Source organism: Emydura macquarii, unplaced genomic scaffold (genome assembly GCF_026122565.2).
Source record: "Emydura macquarii macquarii isolate MOO-44397 ecotype Brisbane River unplaced genomic scaffold, CSIRO-AGI_Emac_v2 contig_1348, whole genome shotgun sequence".
In the NCBI taxonomy this organism is placed as follows: domain Eukaryota; kingdom Metazoa; phylum Chordata; order Testudines; family Chelidae; genus Emydura; species Emydura macquarii.
This window is the reverse complement of record NW_027131485.1, coordinates 5,033,022-5,046,557: the sequence shown is the minus strand read 5'-3', so window position 1 is coordinate 5,046,557 and position 13,536 is coordinate 5,033,022. Positions and strand designations below refer to the sequence as shown.

Below are 13,536 nucleotides of genomic sequence, written 5' to 3'. Positions count from 1 at the left end.
GAAACTCACTGAAAGGGGCTATTCAACAATATTTTACTTTATCTTTTATTCATTTCCATTGTGATATGAAAGAATGACATGATCCCTCCCTTCAGATATTGCAGTTAGCTTTTTAATGTAGCAATAAGCTATTAGTACATGCTTTGAGTGCACTGCAAGCATGAAACCTAAAGCTCAGTTATATTTGCCTCTAATTTCTGTTTGTTTAGTTGCTGCTGGCACTTATCCAGGTCTCTCTAGTGCCAGAATTGCTAGGTACTTGGGAATATGCAATATGAGTCCATCATTGTGAATTGTCAATGCTTCTTTCAATCAGTAATCATCTGTCCATCTAGTTCAGTGAAATGATTATTTTCTATCAATAGGTAGATAGAGAACAGACATTATGACTTGCATTATTAACGTGACTCTGAAAATACCACTCCCAGCACCAGTCAGTAGAGAATAAAGCACTGTTTTTGCATAGATCCTGCACGCACAGTGTCTATGGCTTTTTGGAATTTTGTTTTGATTTCTCACTGATAAAGTGGTGGCATGGCTTCTTACAAAATTTCATAAACATTTAAAATCTGCTGCCTTGTCAGAAATGGCTGTAACTAGAGCAGATTTTCTCTTGAAAACAGTTACATTGGCAGCAATTTTTACATGGAACAGCAGCATATGCATGAGTGGCCTGAATCACAAAGGTGCTGTGCACCCCTAATTGCCACTGAATTCAGTGAGCGCTGCTGTTGCTCAATACCCCTGAAATTCAGGTTAGCTCAAGGCCTAAACCTGTATTTCTTGTGTATCCATTGGGAGATTTGGCGGGCCAGGAATGCGTTATCAGGCCCTTGATCTGTGTATGCTGGCAGTATATGTCTATTATGTTTATGAAAAACAGACATTAGTTTGTACTGATTAACAGTAATGCCAGTTTTGTGTCTATGTACTGCTACAGATATGGATGTGCTCTTTATCTCTGTCTTCAGTAAATAGGCAAATGAATAAAGGTAAAAGGAATTAATGTAGTCTCTTCACTATTTGGAATAGTGCAATATAGCAATTAACACCAACGATAACTTACACCAAGATTTAACATCAAAGTGACTAGGGATAGAATTAGGATTTATATTCAGGGTAGCTTTGTGTTATGTTGGACTGCCAAGGCATCAGCGAGACTGATTGCCAGGATTCCTCTTCTGCATTCACAGTCTTAACATCTGCCAAAAAGCTAAGTTACATGCCTGGGCGTAAGCGAGCTGTGCTATGCATTACATGATCTGCTTGCAATTTATGGGCATGTCTGCCCCAGAAATTACATAAAAGTTCCAACATGCTTTGTTTCTGCAGCTCTTCAAAACAGCTGCCAAAAATAGGTTACAGCTATCACCCGATTTCAGCATGGAGTAGTAAAACCACAGTGTACTTTTGGTTTGGAACCAAGTCATGGTAAATGAAAAAATAATTAATTAAATGTTGGTGGGGAAATTTTTAACTCCCCCTCTGAAAATATAAAACAGCTCCTTTTCCTGTATTTGACCATGACACTCTATTAATGGACTAAGTAAATAGTTAAGACCTAGCAACATCCCATGATACATTCCGTAAGGCATTTATCAAAGGAATGAGTAGCTTCAGACATTTTCAGACAAGCTAAACCGCTAATAAGGATATAATATTAAGGATACTAATATTAAGGTACATCAGTCAATGTTCATTATGATAAAGGAAGGAGTTGGGTAATAGCCACTCTATATTAGTGTATCACTGGTGATATTTTTACACTTTGGCATTGGATAACAGACGAGGAATGACGCCGAGCACTTTTTCGTTTGTAGCAAGCACAGCATTTTACAAGGCAGGAAACGGTTAATATAGCTGTTTTACAACTGGGTAAGTCAGGCACAGAGAGATTAAGTGACATGCTCATAGCTACACAGCAAAGCCTTGATCCTGTGGCCCACCCACATGTAGCTCATTGCAAGATCACGGCCTTTGACACTGGCAGAGTTGAGGTTAGTACCTAGGTTTCCTGCTCCCCAAACCCACTAAAATGCAGCTGCCGCACAGTAAATGTTAATATAAAGATAAAGGAAGATAATTCCTCTCGAGAGAGTTGCATTTTAGGCTATTAGCACTTTCTGACATTATAGGCTATAGCCTACCACTTGCTTTTTAAATTAACCAGGAATTTATTCCCTGCTATGAGCTATGTGTCAACTCCTCTTACGTTTTCTCTCTAAAAGCCTCAGGGCTGGGACTGAATATAGATTAATTTTAGATACCTTGTTAGCATCCCTTTTCCTCAAGGATCGTAGAATTAAGCAGAAACAAAACTCAGCCAAATCAGGGCAATTATGATGTCATATTGTTTGAGAACATCGACAGTGTGCCTGAGGTGGGTGGGATGGAGAGCGGGATTGGGGAGCTGGGAAAGGAAGTTTTGAGCAGAGAGAATAAAAGACAACAGGGTGTTTTGCAGAGTTTTTTTTTAATAATTTTTTTCCTTCTTCCAGCCACAACTTCAACATTGTGAGTGGTCGAAAATCACAAAGTGCCTGCTTTTACACTGAAAACAATGCCACATGACCAAAATACCTGTACATTGCAAGATCTCTTTACAGTCCCATATGTGGAGTTAACATACAGGCATTTTACTAATGCCATGAGACAATATAAAAATGTACAAATATGTGCTGAGTGTGAGGTGCTTGTTGGAGGAGGGAATTTGAAGAGACTGTCCATTGTTGCATTTGGTCTAATGCTGTTTATGCCTTCACCAGAGCCTGGAATTCTGTTAGAGAAAGAAAAGGAGAAAAGCAGGGAGTAAAACTAGATGAAAGTTGTTCTTAGAGTCTTTAGAAAGAATGGAGAAAAATGTCCAAAAATCCTAAGCGATGGCCCACAAAGTTACTATAACACTGTGGAAATGATTGCTTAAATGTAGCAGATTTTCAATCCTTAAAGCAGATTGTGTGCTGAGATGAGGATTGGACCTATACATTCATATTCTTAGGAAATCCGGAGGTAAAACTGAATTATATTTAATGCACTGCAGCAGGTTTTCCAGCTGGAGTGTGAGTTTACTATGCACATTAAATGTGCTGCAGTAGCCAAGATGAAAGAGGGTGGATTAGGACAGGATTGTTGCCTTCAGTCTGAATTTTCTTGCTTTTGTAGCTTCCAAATGAGGCACTGAATGTTAGCAGTGACATAGTTTCAGGGTGAGAATCTTTATCGTTAAGGAGCTGTCTGAGATTTGCATAAGATGATGTCCTATTTGCGGTTTATAAGTAGAAGCTACAAGAGCTGCTGCTGAAGCACATTCCTGCTTCTCCTCCCGAACTCCAGCTAAGATTAGCACGTGTGTCTATTAGGGTTGTTGCCACCTGTCTTGGTCTGGCTGAGACTGCCCAGTTTTCAGCAACTTTATCTCCAGTACATGATCCATGATGCCCTGTTTGCTTCCCTGCAAGTTCGAAAAGAAATTGCCCTGCCAGCCCTTATCTTTCCTCTTGGGTTTTTTAAAGGAATTTGCTCTTGTTTCCCTAGAAGTGCTGCCCAGTGAAACTTGCACTGATTGGATTGGTCTCTAGCACAAAGTGTCTGACTGAGTGTGGGGTGATTAAATCCGTAACAGGATTTGTAGCATCCTTTAAAAAAATTACAGTCAATTTTATTCTGTATTATTGAGTTTAGGTTGAGTGTCTACTTGTGCTCTGATGTGCAGAGTACCGACAACTGTAATTTAAGTTCCTAGGAGCAGCTGGTCCTCAGCACCTCTGAGAAATCAGGGCCCTAGAGTCTATGGGGCTGATCTTGCACCCCACTGAAAGTTATGGCAAAGCTCTCATTTACTTCAATGGGTGAAGGATCAGGTTTCATATGGAGCCTAATTCTGCTGTCATGGATACTAGTGACAATAGGAGTAAATTGATTGAAGTCAAGCTTGTGTAAAACTTGTTTCAGAGGGAAATTGGAGCCTTTTACTTCACCTAAGTATCAGTGCTGTAAATTTACATTTAACCTGAAAATACATATTTGAAGAAACCAAAACTCACTGAAGATCACACCAAAAATCTTACCATCCACTCCAATTTTGCCATCACCGTCAGTGTCACCTGCAGCCATGAAAGCCTTGGTCTCAGCAGCGGTTAGAGCTCTGGCGCTTGAGGAGAAATTCTGCAGGAACAGCCTGAAATAAAACAGGGACATTACTAAGTGTCCTTTGTATTATGGAAGTGCTTAGAGGCCATAGTCAGGATGTGGCCCCATCATTCTGGGTGTCATACACAGAGTTCTGTGACACCCTCTGTTGTCTGAGATGGCTTTAGTAGTTCAGCATGTCTGTCTTTCTCACCTAATTCAACAGCCTAAAACCCACAAATGAATAAAATCTAATCTTAAAGTATGTGGAAATTCCTAATCTTATTGTACATGGAAGTTGACAAGCTGCTGTTAAGATCACATTCAGAGAAAGTCAAGATGTTGGAGTTTCTTTAAAAGCAGCAGCAGATCACAGGACACAGAGATCATTCAGACACCAAAATTTTCTAATAAGTAACAGCAGCAGATGATCTATACTTACTGAAGCTCGTCTTCCTCAATGAAGCCGCTCTTGTCCTGGTCAAGGATTCCAAAAATTTTCTTTACCTGGTCAGTAGACTTGCCTTTTAGACCGACCTTGGAGAAGAAGGACTTGTAGTTGAAAGAGTCAGCAGCTGGAAGAAACAAAGACCTGTTGTTTAAAACCTTTTCTCTTGAGGTTATTACTGTTGTATTTATTTCTAAGGCACCCATCCCCACAATATCTGGGTCCAGGCTCAATGCTCCAATTCAGCTTCTGTTGCCTTTGTTCCTCATTGCAGCACAATAGAGATGATCTAACAGGTAGTTTCCCCTTCTAACTACTGTAGGCCTAAAGCTGGATATCCTGGTGACCAAGTTTGTGTTTCCTATTAGAATGGACATTCTGCAAAGCCCCTGACACTTATTTCAGTCTACATCACAGGCAATTAAAATAAACATTAGCATGTGTGTGTCTCTGACATAAAGCCTTTCATCCAAATCCTGAAGCCCTTACTCCATCTTAACTCAGTCCTTACTCAGGCAAAAGCTACAAGAGAAAACAAATTTCATCCAGGATCTTCAACTGTCTCATGAAATATACATAAATACGGGCCTAATCCTGCAAGGGAGGACTTCAATGGAGTTGAGATTGGTCATCACTTTACCAGAGAGGGTCAGTGCCCTGCAGGATCAGACTCTCTGTATATGACATTTTGGGAGACAACGAATGAATACTTAGGGACAAATCCCCAACTGGTGTAAAATCGGTAGAGCGTGACAGAAGCTACAACAAATTTATACCAGCTGAGGAGGTGGCTCTTTAACTCCAATTTGCTGCTGCATATTTAAGGGAATGGTACGTATAAAATAATCTGTGGTAGGTCTTTTTGTATTCAGGAAACTACCCTGTAAGTTAGCTACAAAGAGATCTTACAGTGAAGGGCTCTACAGAGAAAATGATAGCCATGTCATATTAAGATGTAAAAGCTCTGTATGTCTCCTCATTGCAGAGGCACCGTTCCTTACCCTTGCAGCTGGAAAGAGCAGCTTCAATGTCTTTAGCAGAAAGGATGTCAGTCATAGCCATTGCTGAACTGTAAAGCAAATGTGAGCTATTTAGTCATTAACATAACTTCTCCATGGCTTTCACGTAAAGGCTCTGTTTGAAATTGCTTGTGTGACAGTGTCTGATAAGGGATACATTATTCATCTAATTGTAAATGGAGCATACAGTAACAGATGTCTGTAGCAGGTGCTTCCACTTGAAGCTGGGGAATGAGTGTAGAATTCTACATGATAGAGTGTAGGGCCATAGTAAGATATGATGCTGGAGGGCATGGGAAGAGAGCAAGTCAAAGGTGTCTAGCACCCCAAAAGTGTATGACTTTGGCAAGGAATTCCCTGGAAATAGATTGTTACTCATTAAAGGTATTCTATACAAAGACAAAGTGTATCTACAGAATACATAAAAGAGGGTTACATTTATCCCTGATGTAGTTCTTGGAGCTATTTTGCCTAGAATATTTGAAAATCAAGTAAATGGGCTGATCTCTTTAAAAATTGAAAAAAATTGTAAAACGAAGGTTTATTCTATTTATTCTAATTTAATTTTAAAGGAATCTAAATGCATAGGAACAAATTCAACCTGCTCCTAGCTCCACTGAGGTAATTTGCAGATGAATTTGCATTTATGATTCTACAGAAGACTAACTCTCATGGTAGCTGTCTAGACAACTGTTCTTTTTAAACAAATTGGGCTGTCTTGGCTCAGCCCAGAGTTGAACGACCTGGATTTTTACCCAAATGCCGTCATTTTGGTAAATTGATGTGCTGAGAGCAAACCTGCGAAGAGTGAAGGAGGGAAGCCATTTTCTTTTAAAACATCAGTTTTTAACAAAAGATCCCCTTTCCCCACCAAAGCGAAGATGACTCCAGAGGCTCTGTCTGACAGAGCTGGCCAGCATGTATGTTGATTACCAAAAAGCTGCTGGAGCCCTAAATCCCAGTCTATTCTATTCACATGAATGTAATTTAACATGAACACATTTGAACTGCTGTAGTATTCGCCACTGAAGATTTCAAAGTATATCACAATAATTAATGAATTAAGATTCATAACACTTCTGCGAGGTAGGCACATATTACTTATGGATGGAGAACTGAGGCACAGAGAAGTGACTTACTGAGGGTTACAAAGATGTCTGTGGCAGTCAGGAATAGAATTCAGCTCTCTCGAGTCCCATTCCAGTGCTTTCCCAATAAAGCTATTTCCCAATATAAAATATTTATAGAAGATTAAATAGATTTCCCCTTCTATTTTCCTTTCTGGGCACATGGATGTGAGGGAAAGTGGTGTTATGAGCTATGTGCTCTGTTAATGAGATCTACACAAGTTGGAAAATTGCTTAGGCAATCAGCTGGCTACCTCAGTTCAAACTGGTTTCTGAGAGAGGAAATAAAAAGTTAATCATGTACGTTTGGCTAGTCCTTGCTTGCAGGTACTTCAAATGGTGCAAAGAAACAATGGGGCAAATTCCCCACTGATGTCAATGGGTGCATCACCAGTTAAGTTTCTCCACTGGCGTTTCTTCTGCTTATGCTAGCAGTGAATTTATCTCAATGACATCTTGTGAACACTTGCTCTCATTGCTCTTAGCACTCAGTTAGGAAAGGTAATAGGGAGTTATGCCAATCACCCACTTCTCACTGCTGATGGTAGAAAAAACAAGGGGGAAAAGTTAAAGGGGAAAAAAAAAGTTGGAGCATGCCATCATTTCTGAGAGGTGCACCATTACTGCCATTTCCTCACCCCCCCAGGCTGATCACTGATTTTGTTCAACTCTAGATTGTAAAGAATGCAAGCGATTACAAGATTTTATTTTGTTTTTTAATTGCCTAGGGTCTTCCAGTTTATGGAGCATTTCGCTTTTCTTTTTCCAAATGCAGAGGTTCTAATCATCTTACCTTTGTGGTCTTCTTGTCTGGACAAGGAGGCAATCTAGTTGGAAGGAAAGCACTCGCTGTGTGCCTCCAGCAGAGCTGAGCTTGCTTATATATACTTTAAGTTGTATACCATATACAGATTTTAGATTTCAGCGTCATGAGAGGGGAATGGTGTCGAATGAACTTGCCTAACTAATCATCTTACACTATTTTTATCTCAAGAGAATACATATGATATTTGCAAACGAAATAAGATAAGTGGTGAGATATGTGGAAAGGGCTGCATCGTATTAAATTTCTTCTCATTTAAGCAGAAAATATCAACTTCTCCATATGATCTAGGCCACAAACAAAGCCATCTGATACATTCGATCCCAGGACTCAGATGAACTGAAGCTGGACTGAATCCTGATGAGATGCACTTGATAAACATTTTAATGTAATAACTTGTTATATTATTTGTAGACAAGCTTGAGGTAAAGGCTTAATCAATGGCCTGGCAAAAAAGAAAATTCAGATTAACTCATGTGAGGAATATTGCCGTGCTGAAATATTGGGTAGCAATATTGGGTAGTTTAAGCAGAGTAATAGTCATATCCTCACAGAGATTTGGGGGCTGTTGTCACTTTAAAAACAGTGAATGTGTTGCTGCAATAGGTAAAATAATATTATGCCAGTTCATCTGAACAGCAAAAAGAATTTATTTCTGTAGTGGTTGGAGAATTTGGTTTGTTCCTAATCAGAACTTTAGAATTCTGTAAAGTTAGGAAGCAGCACCCATGTTTAAATGTGTATATGTCTGAATGATAGGGAGGGCCTGATCTACTCAGCTGTCTCTGAGATGAAAGCCCCTGAGCTTTAGCTCAAGGGATCTTTGCATTTATAATGAAAAAGAGGGGAAATTTTCAGAAGCATCACTGCAGAGGACACTCTGAAAGGGACGTCTTTGCAATTTTTAAGCTGTTTTCAGATCTCTTTTAAGTATCTAATCCTCTTAATTTATTTCCCCATTGCTGTTTCCCAGAATTGCTCTGTGCTATGGTACATTTTTCAAAAATTTAAATAACAGAGAAACAATTGAATTGTTTGAATTTTCTTTCATGATATGTAATGTACAAATACTGCAGTGTCTGGGTTTAGTTGATTTCTTCCAGAAATTATTAATTTCTATTAGAAAAATGACCCCCCCATTTTTTTCAAATCAGAAAATGGCCTACATAGTGCCAGCAAATGATATGAAATCAGTGGGGAGTCCTGCATAAAAATGGATGGCATGATATGGGCTAATTAAACTAAGCTAAGGAGAAGGGCAAAATCTGCTAAAACTCTGGGACAGCATGAATATAAATGAGAATTTGGACCAGGGTGTCTATGTCAGAAGATGCTTTTAGTGTTTGAAGCAATAGCTTCTCATCTTGCTCAGAGCTAATTCCACATATGTTATCACCTCACCCCCATTCTTCTATTTAAAAATAGCATTGATTACTATTATTTGTTTTAGTGACTGGCTTTTAACCATTAATCTGCGTTTAAGTGTGTGAATCACTTGAGAACACAAATGTGTTTTTGTTTTCCAATGGGCTGTGACAAGATGATTTCTTTTGCTTGCTGTAATTTTAAGGACAGATCCTGAATCAAATGATTTACAGCTCTAGACAGTTGAACTGTGGTCAGACTGGCAAATTTTGGAGCCTGGTTTGCGTTGAAGTTGGAGGCAGCAGAGATCCAGAACACGTGCAGCGGCTGGTAGGATGAAATGCACAGAGATCATGTAACACTATTTACAGCCAGCCTCCAACAGCCATTTTAGCAGCAAATGCTACTTTAGAGCCTGCAGAACACATCTGTCTGTCTGGCTGATTTTTATTTTTTTGCATCAAAGACTGTTAATAGCCTTCCAGCAGGCACCCAATTTAGCAGGGAGAGGGAGACCTGTGTAGCATTAGGAAGCAGCAGGAAGTAAGGAAAGGATGATCCCTTTCAGACAAACAGTCAGATTCCTTCTTAAGGACAGTTTAGAGCCAGGGACCTGCACCATTTCAATCCTCTTGCATCTCTTTGCCTGCTATAGGGGCAAACGGCGGCAGGGTTTCGGCGGTGGGCACTGCCCCCCCCCCCACACGGAACCACGCCGCCGCCGAATTCCCCCCCCGCCGCCAGGTCCAGACCAAATGATTTCGCGGGCAGGACCAAATCATTTCGCAGGCCGTATATGGCCCGCGGGCCGGACGTTCCCCACCTCTGCTGTAGAGTCACTACTTTCAGTAACTGTATTGTACATGGAAATGTTTGTATTAAAGTTCCCTTCCCTCCCCCCCCAGAGGTGGTGAAAGAGAAACATGTAAATAGCTGCCTTGCTGGCAGGAAGCTGTACATGGAAAATCAAATAAGATTTGACATATTTTATGCAGACTTTAATTAACTATAACAATTGTTCTTCTTCCAGTAGTGTCCCTATGGGTGCGCCATTGTAGGTGTATCTGAACCCTCTGATATGCGCTGCTGATTGCAGTACTTTGGTAGCAGTCCATCCCGCCTGTGCATGTGCTGCTCCCTGCCTCTCTGCTTGTTTCTAAATAAGGCTTCCTAGATGATGGATACATTCATATCATCCATTGGATTCATTCTTAAATCCTTTTAATAAAACATATGAACTTCAGAGTGATGGTTTCGATGGTTTGAAAACCCTACACAGACCACATCGGAATAATAGAGAAACCTGCCTGCCATCGTACTAAAGTCAAAAGCTACTTCACTACCTAGTGGAACTTCACCTGCGAGGGTCCTAACAGGATGGCCTTTGTAAATTTAAGTGAGGGATAATCCTACCATTAGTTGTGTGGTCAAATAACTTCAGATACACCAAAGTATTCTTATACACACGAAGAAAATATTTTATAGCTAAGTCATAAGCAAAAATTAATGATGAAAAGAAAAGAGCTACTTGATGTTTGTCTGGCCAATTCTTTCTTCCTGCATGTAAAACCAAGAGGATACTCAAAGGAGGACTGCATTCATTCAAAGACACCCAACAGAATTGGTTGTAGCTTTATATGCACTGTGCCAACATTTTAGAGCAAAGTTTTCTTTAATAGCCCAGACAGTGATCCTCAGACCTCAGTGATTCAGGAGCCAAATTAGTGATCAATATTCCCCAAAAGTATCACAGGAGTAGAGGGATATAGTTCTATATATTTGTATTTAAACAGTATGACAGGGGAAATATTTAGTTTATATATGTATATATTATTCTTACAGGAAAAAGTTAATAACTTAGTGGAGGTTGATAACTTAATTGGTTAATAACAGAGTACAGTAAAAGCATTCTGATTGGTTAATAATTAAATCACACTGTTTTAATATCATGTGCTGCAAAGAGCCGCAGGGGAGACTAGAGCCACTTGTGGCTCCCGAGCCTCAGTCTGAGTATCACTGCCCTAGAGAGACTCAATGTAAGTCATTACAGTGCACTGAACCTGCAACTTTTACTTATGTAGTAATTAGTTGAAGATATTGTCACTATTTGCATGAACATTGCAGAAGTCAGCTTAATATTGACCACAGCAGTAAGGAAGCTTTTTGGGGCAGGGACCTTTTTTGGTTCTGTGTCTGTACAGCGCCTAGTATCCTGGGGTCTTGGACCATGCTAAGAGCTCCAAGCACTACGGCAATAATTAGTAATGTAATTGTATGTCAAATTTAAAAAGGTACCAGAAAGTTACAAGGATAGAGGTGGCATAGTTGTCAGCAAACCCTTCCAGACACAGAGGGCCTGTTTCTCAGTTATACTAAGGCTGTTTACAGTACTCTGGCTGCATAAAGAGGCCATAACATGGGAATATATTACATTTACACTCACTTTAATGTCCCTTATGCTATCAGAGCAATGTAAAGGTGCCTCAGTGCAACTGACAATCTGACCCAATAGGCCTATGGCCAGCGTATGTCCTACATCATTATAATTATTATAAATAACTATTCCTGGGATCAGTGAAACTGCATCAGAAAAAGTCTGCTGTCATTCATAAGGTCTGCAAGTAACAGCCTCAGCAAAACCCTTGGTGGCAAATCCTCTTTGCCTTACTCACACTAATGAAATCAGTGGGACTACTCCTGAAGATGAGGAATACTTATGTAGGACCAGCAGGATTTGGTCCTCTGTAATAAAGAACAACATGTTACCCAAGAAGTAGTCTGAAAATGAAGGATTATCAGGATATTGATGTTTCACATGAATACTGATGCTATTATGGGAAGCCAGGGTAATTATTCGTCACAGGAGACTGTCAAACTAATATTTGAAATGAATTCAGGTTAATTTTTTGGGCCATATCACAGTGTAAATCAGGAGTAACTCCACTGAAGCCACTGTGACTAGAACTGTAATTATTTCAACAATGTCCTCATCTGATGCTGATATTACTGCTGTAACACAATGCATTAGTTTTTCCTATAACTGAGTTACCAGTCAAGTTTATACATTTCTAGCTGATTGAGAGCATGTTTGCCATAATAAAAATGTGTCCTGCTATAACATGAAAATTACAAATGCTGCCTCCAGTGCACAAAAACTACCAAAGCACTAATAATAATCAGAGGACCTCAGAAAAATAAGATGAATTAAAATGGAAGCTGATACTACAGACATACTGGGATTGGATATGGAAGCATTAACTCTTTAGAAACAAGAATTCATCCAGCATTTTAATGCTAAGCCTGGTTTAATCAAATAGTGCATCAATAATAATGATTCAGTTCAAATAGTTGAAGGATCAGTGGGATGAAAAGACAGAAAAGGGCATTGTCCTTTCTATTAAATACGGCATTTGTACTGTAGTTCATGAGCATTACCAGTTGTATTGGTGTCCAGATCGTCTGGTGATTTCAGGCTTTATTATAGACTACAGAACAATGTAAACAGAAAATGTGAGTCCCTATTATTTAGACATGATGAGCTGTGGACAAACTAGGTGACTTTCACAGTGGCTTCTACTAGCAAATCGCTCTAGTCAATGGGAATAAAGTAAAATGGCTTACTCTGTCTGAAGGGATCATATTTCTTTTCAAATATGCTGCTTTGTTCATGGATAGAATATATGTATAATGTTCAGGTGATAAATTAATTTGCAGAAGGATTCATTTATATAAATTGTGATTGCTATAGATGCAGTTGAATAGTAGCACTGATTGCATTTTGCTAACATTTTCAAGATCTAAAAGGTTAGGATACTGTTTTTTTTTTTAAAAAGAGCAGTTTTCTTATGCTAGGACTTTCTGGGGCAAAATGTTAACTGAAGCTCTACGATGTGAAACCTCTGTCATTAATAAGAATTCAACCATGGCTATACATGGCTAGGTATTATAAAAAAAATTTCCATTAAATGTCCAGAAATCGACCATGAGGTGTTGCTCACACTTTCTGCAGACACTGGCAAGTAAAAGTGGAGTGATGCTTGAGAGGCTCTGTTATTTTCTAAGATAACCCAGAGAGCAGCATGGGGTGATTGCTGTTTTGCCCTGAGAGGTCTCTTCTGTGGGTTGCCACAAAGTTCTGTTCTTTCACCCCTTCTATTCACTGATTAAGTGAGGCTGCTTGGATAGATAGTGAAGCAGGGTGGGCGGCAGAGCCATCAGTCTACAGACAACTGCCAGCTTTACTTCTCCTTTTCATCAAATCTGGACATTGGAGTCTCTCCAGTCTCCAATTGTCTACTCAAGGCTTTAACGAGATGAAGACTAGCTGGCTGAATCTCAGTCCTGCCAAGAGAGGCATTGCTGGATGATTGGGAGGAAATGTCCAGAGAAAAGTATTATGTTGACATAATGGGAATTAATTCACCTTTTGATAACAAGGTCCTAGAGGTTTTCCTGTATGCTAATCTGCTTTGAAATGGTCAAGAAGTAGATGTAGCCAAAAGCACTTCCTATAATCTGCACTTGGCAAGGACATTCCGACCTTATCACACAGGTGCAGATCTTGCCGCAGTCATGGGCACCTTTGTCACCATCTGGATGGATTACTGCAATGTGTTCTTCATGGGG

At 39.7% G+C, this 13,536-nt stretch overlaps 1 protein-coding gene across 1 annotated transcript; it reads right to left on the bottom strand.

Annotated features, from left to right (window-relative positions):
• Positions 1-2,454: 2,454 nt before the first annotated feature.
• On the bottom strand, positions 2,455-7,590 carry LOC137155284 (parvalbumin beta). The gene is made up of 5 exons (XM_067551483.1): positions 7,516-7,590; positions 5,578-5,645; positions 4,571-4,703; positions 4,068-4,177; positions 2,455-2,776 (listed from the first exon to the last, which is right to left on the bottom strand). Exons 2-5 carry the CDS (start codon positions 5,636-5,638, stop codon positions 2,751-2,753), a joined length of 330 nt encoding a protein of 109 aa, XP_067407584.1. The 5' UTR covers positions 5,639-5,645; positions 7,516-7,590; the 3' UTR covers positions 2,455-2,750.
• Positions 7,591-13,536: the final 5,946 nt, after the last annotated feature.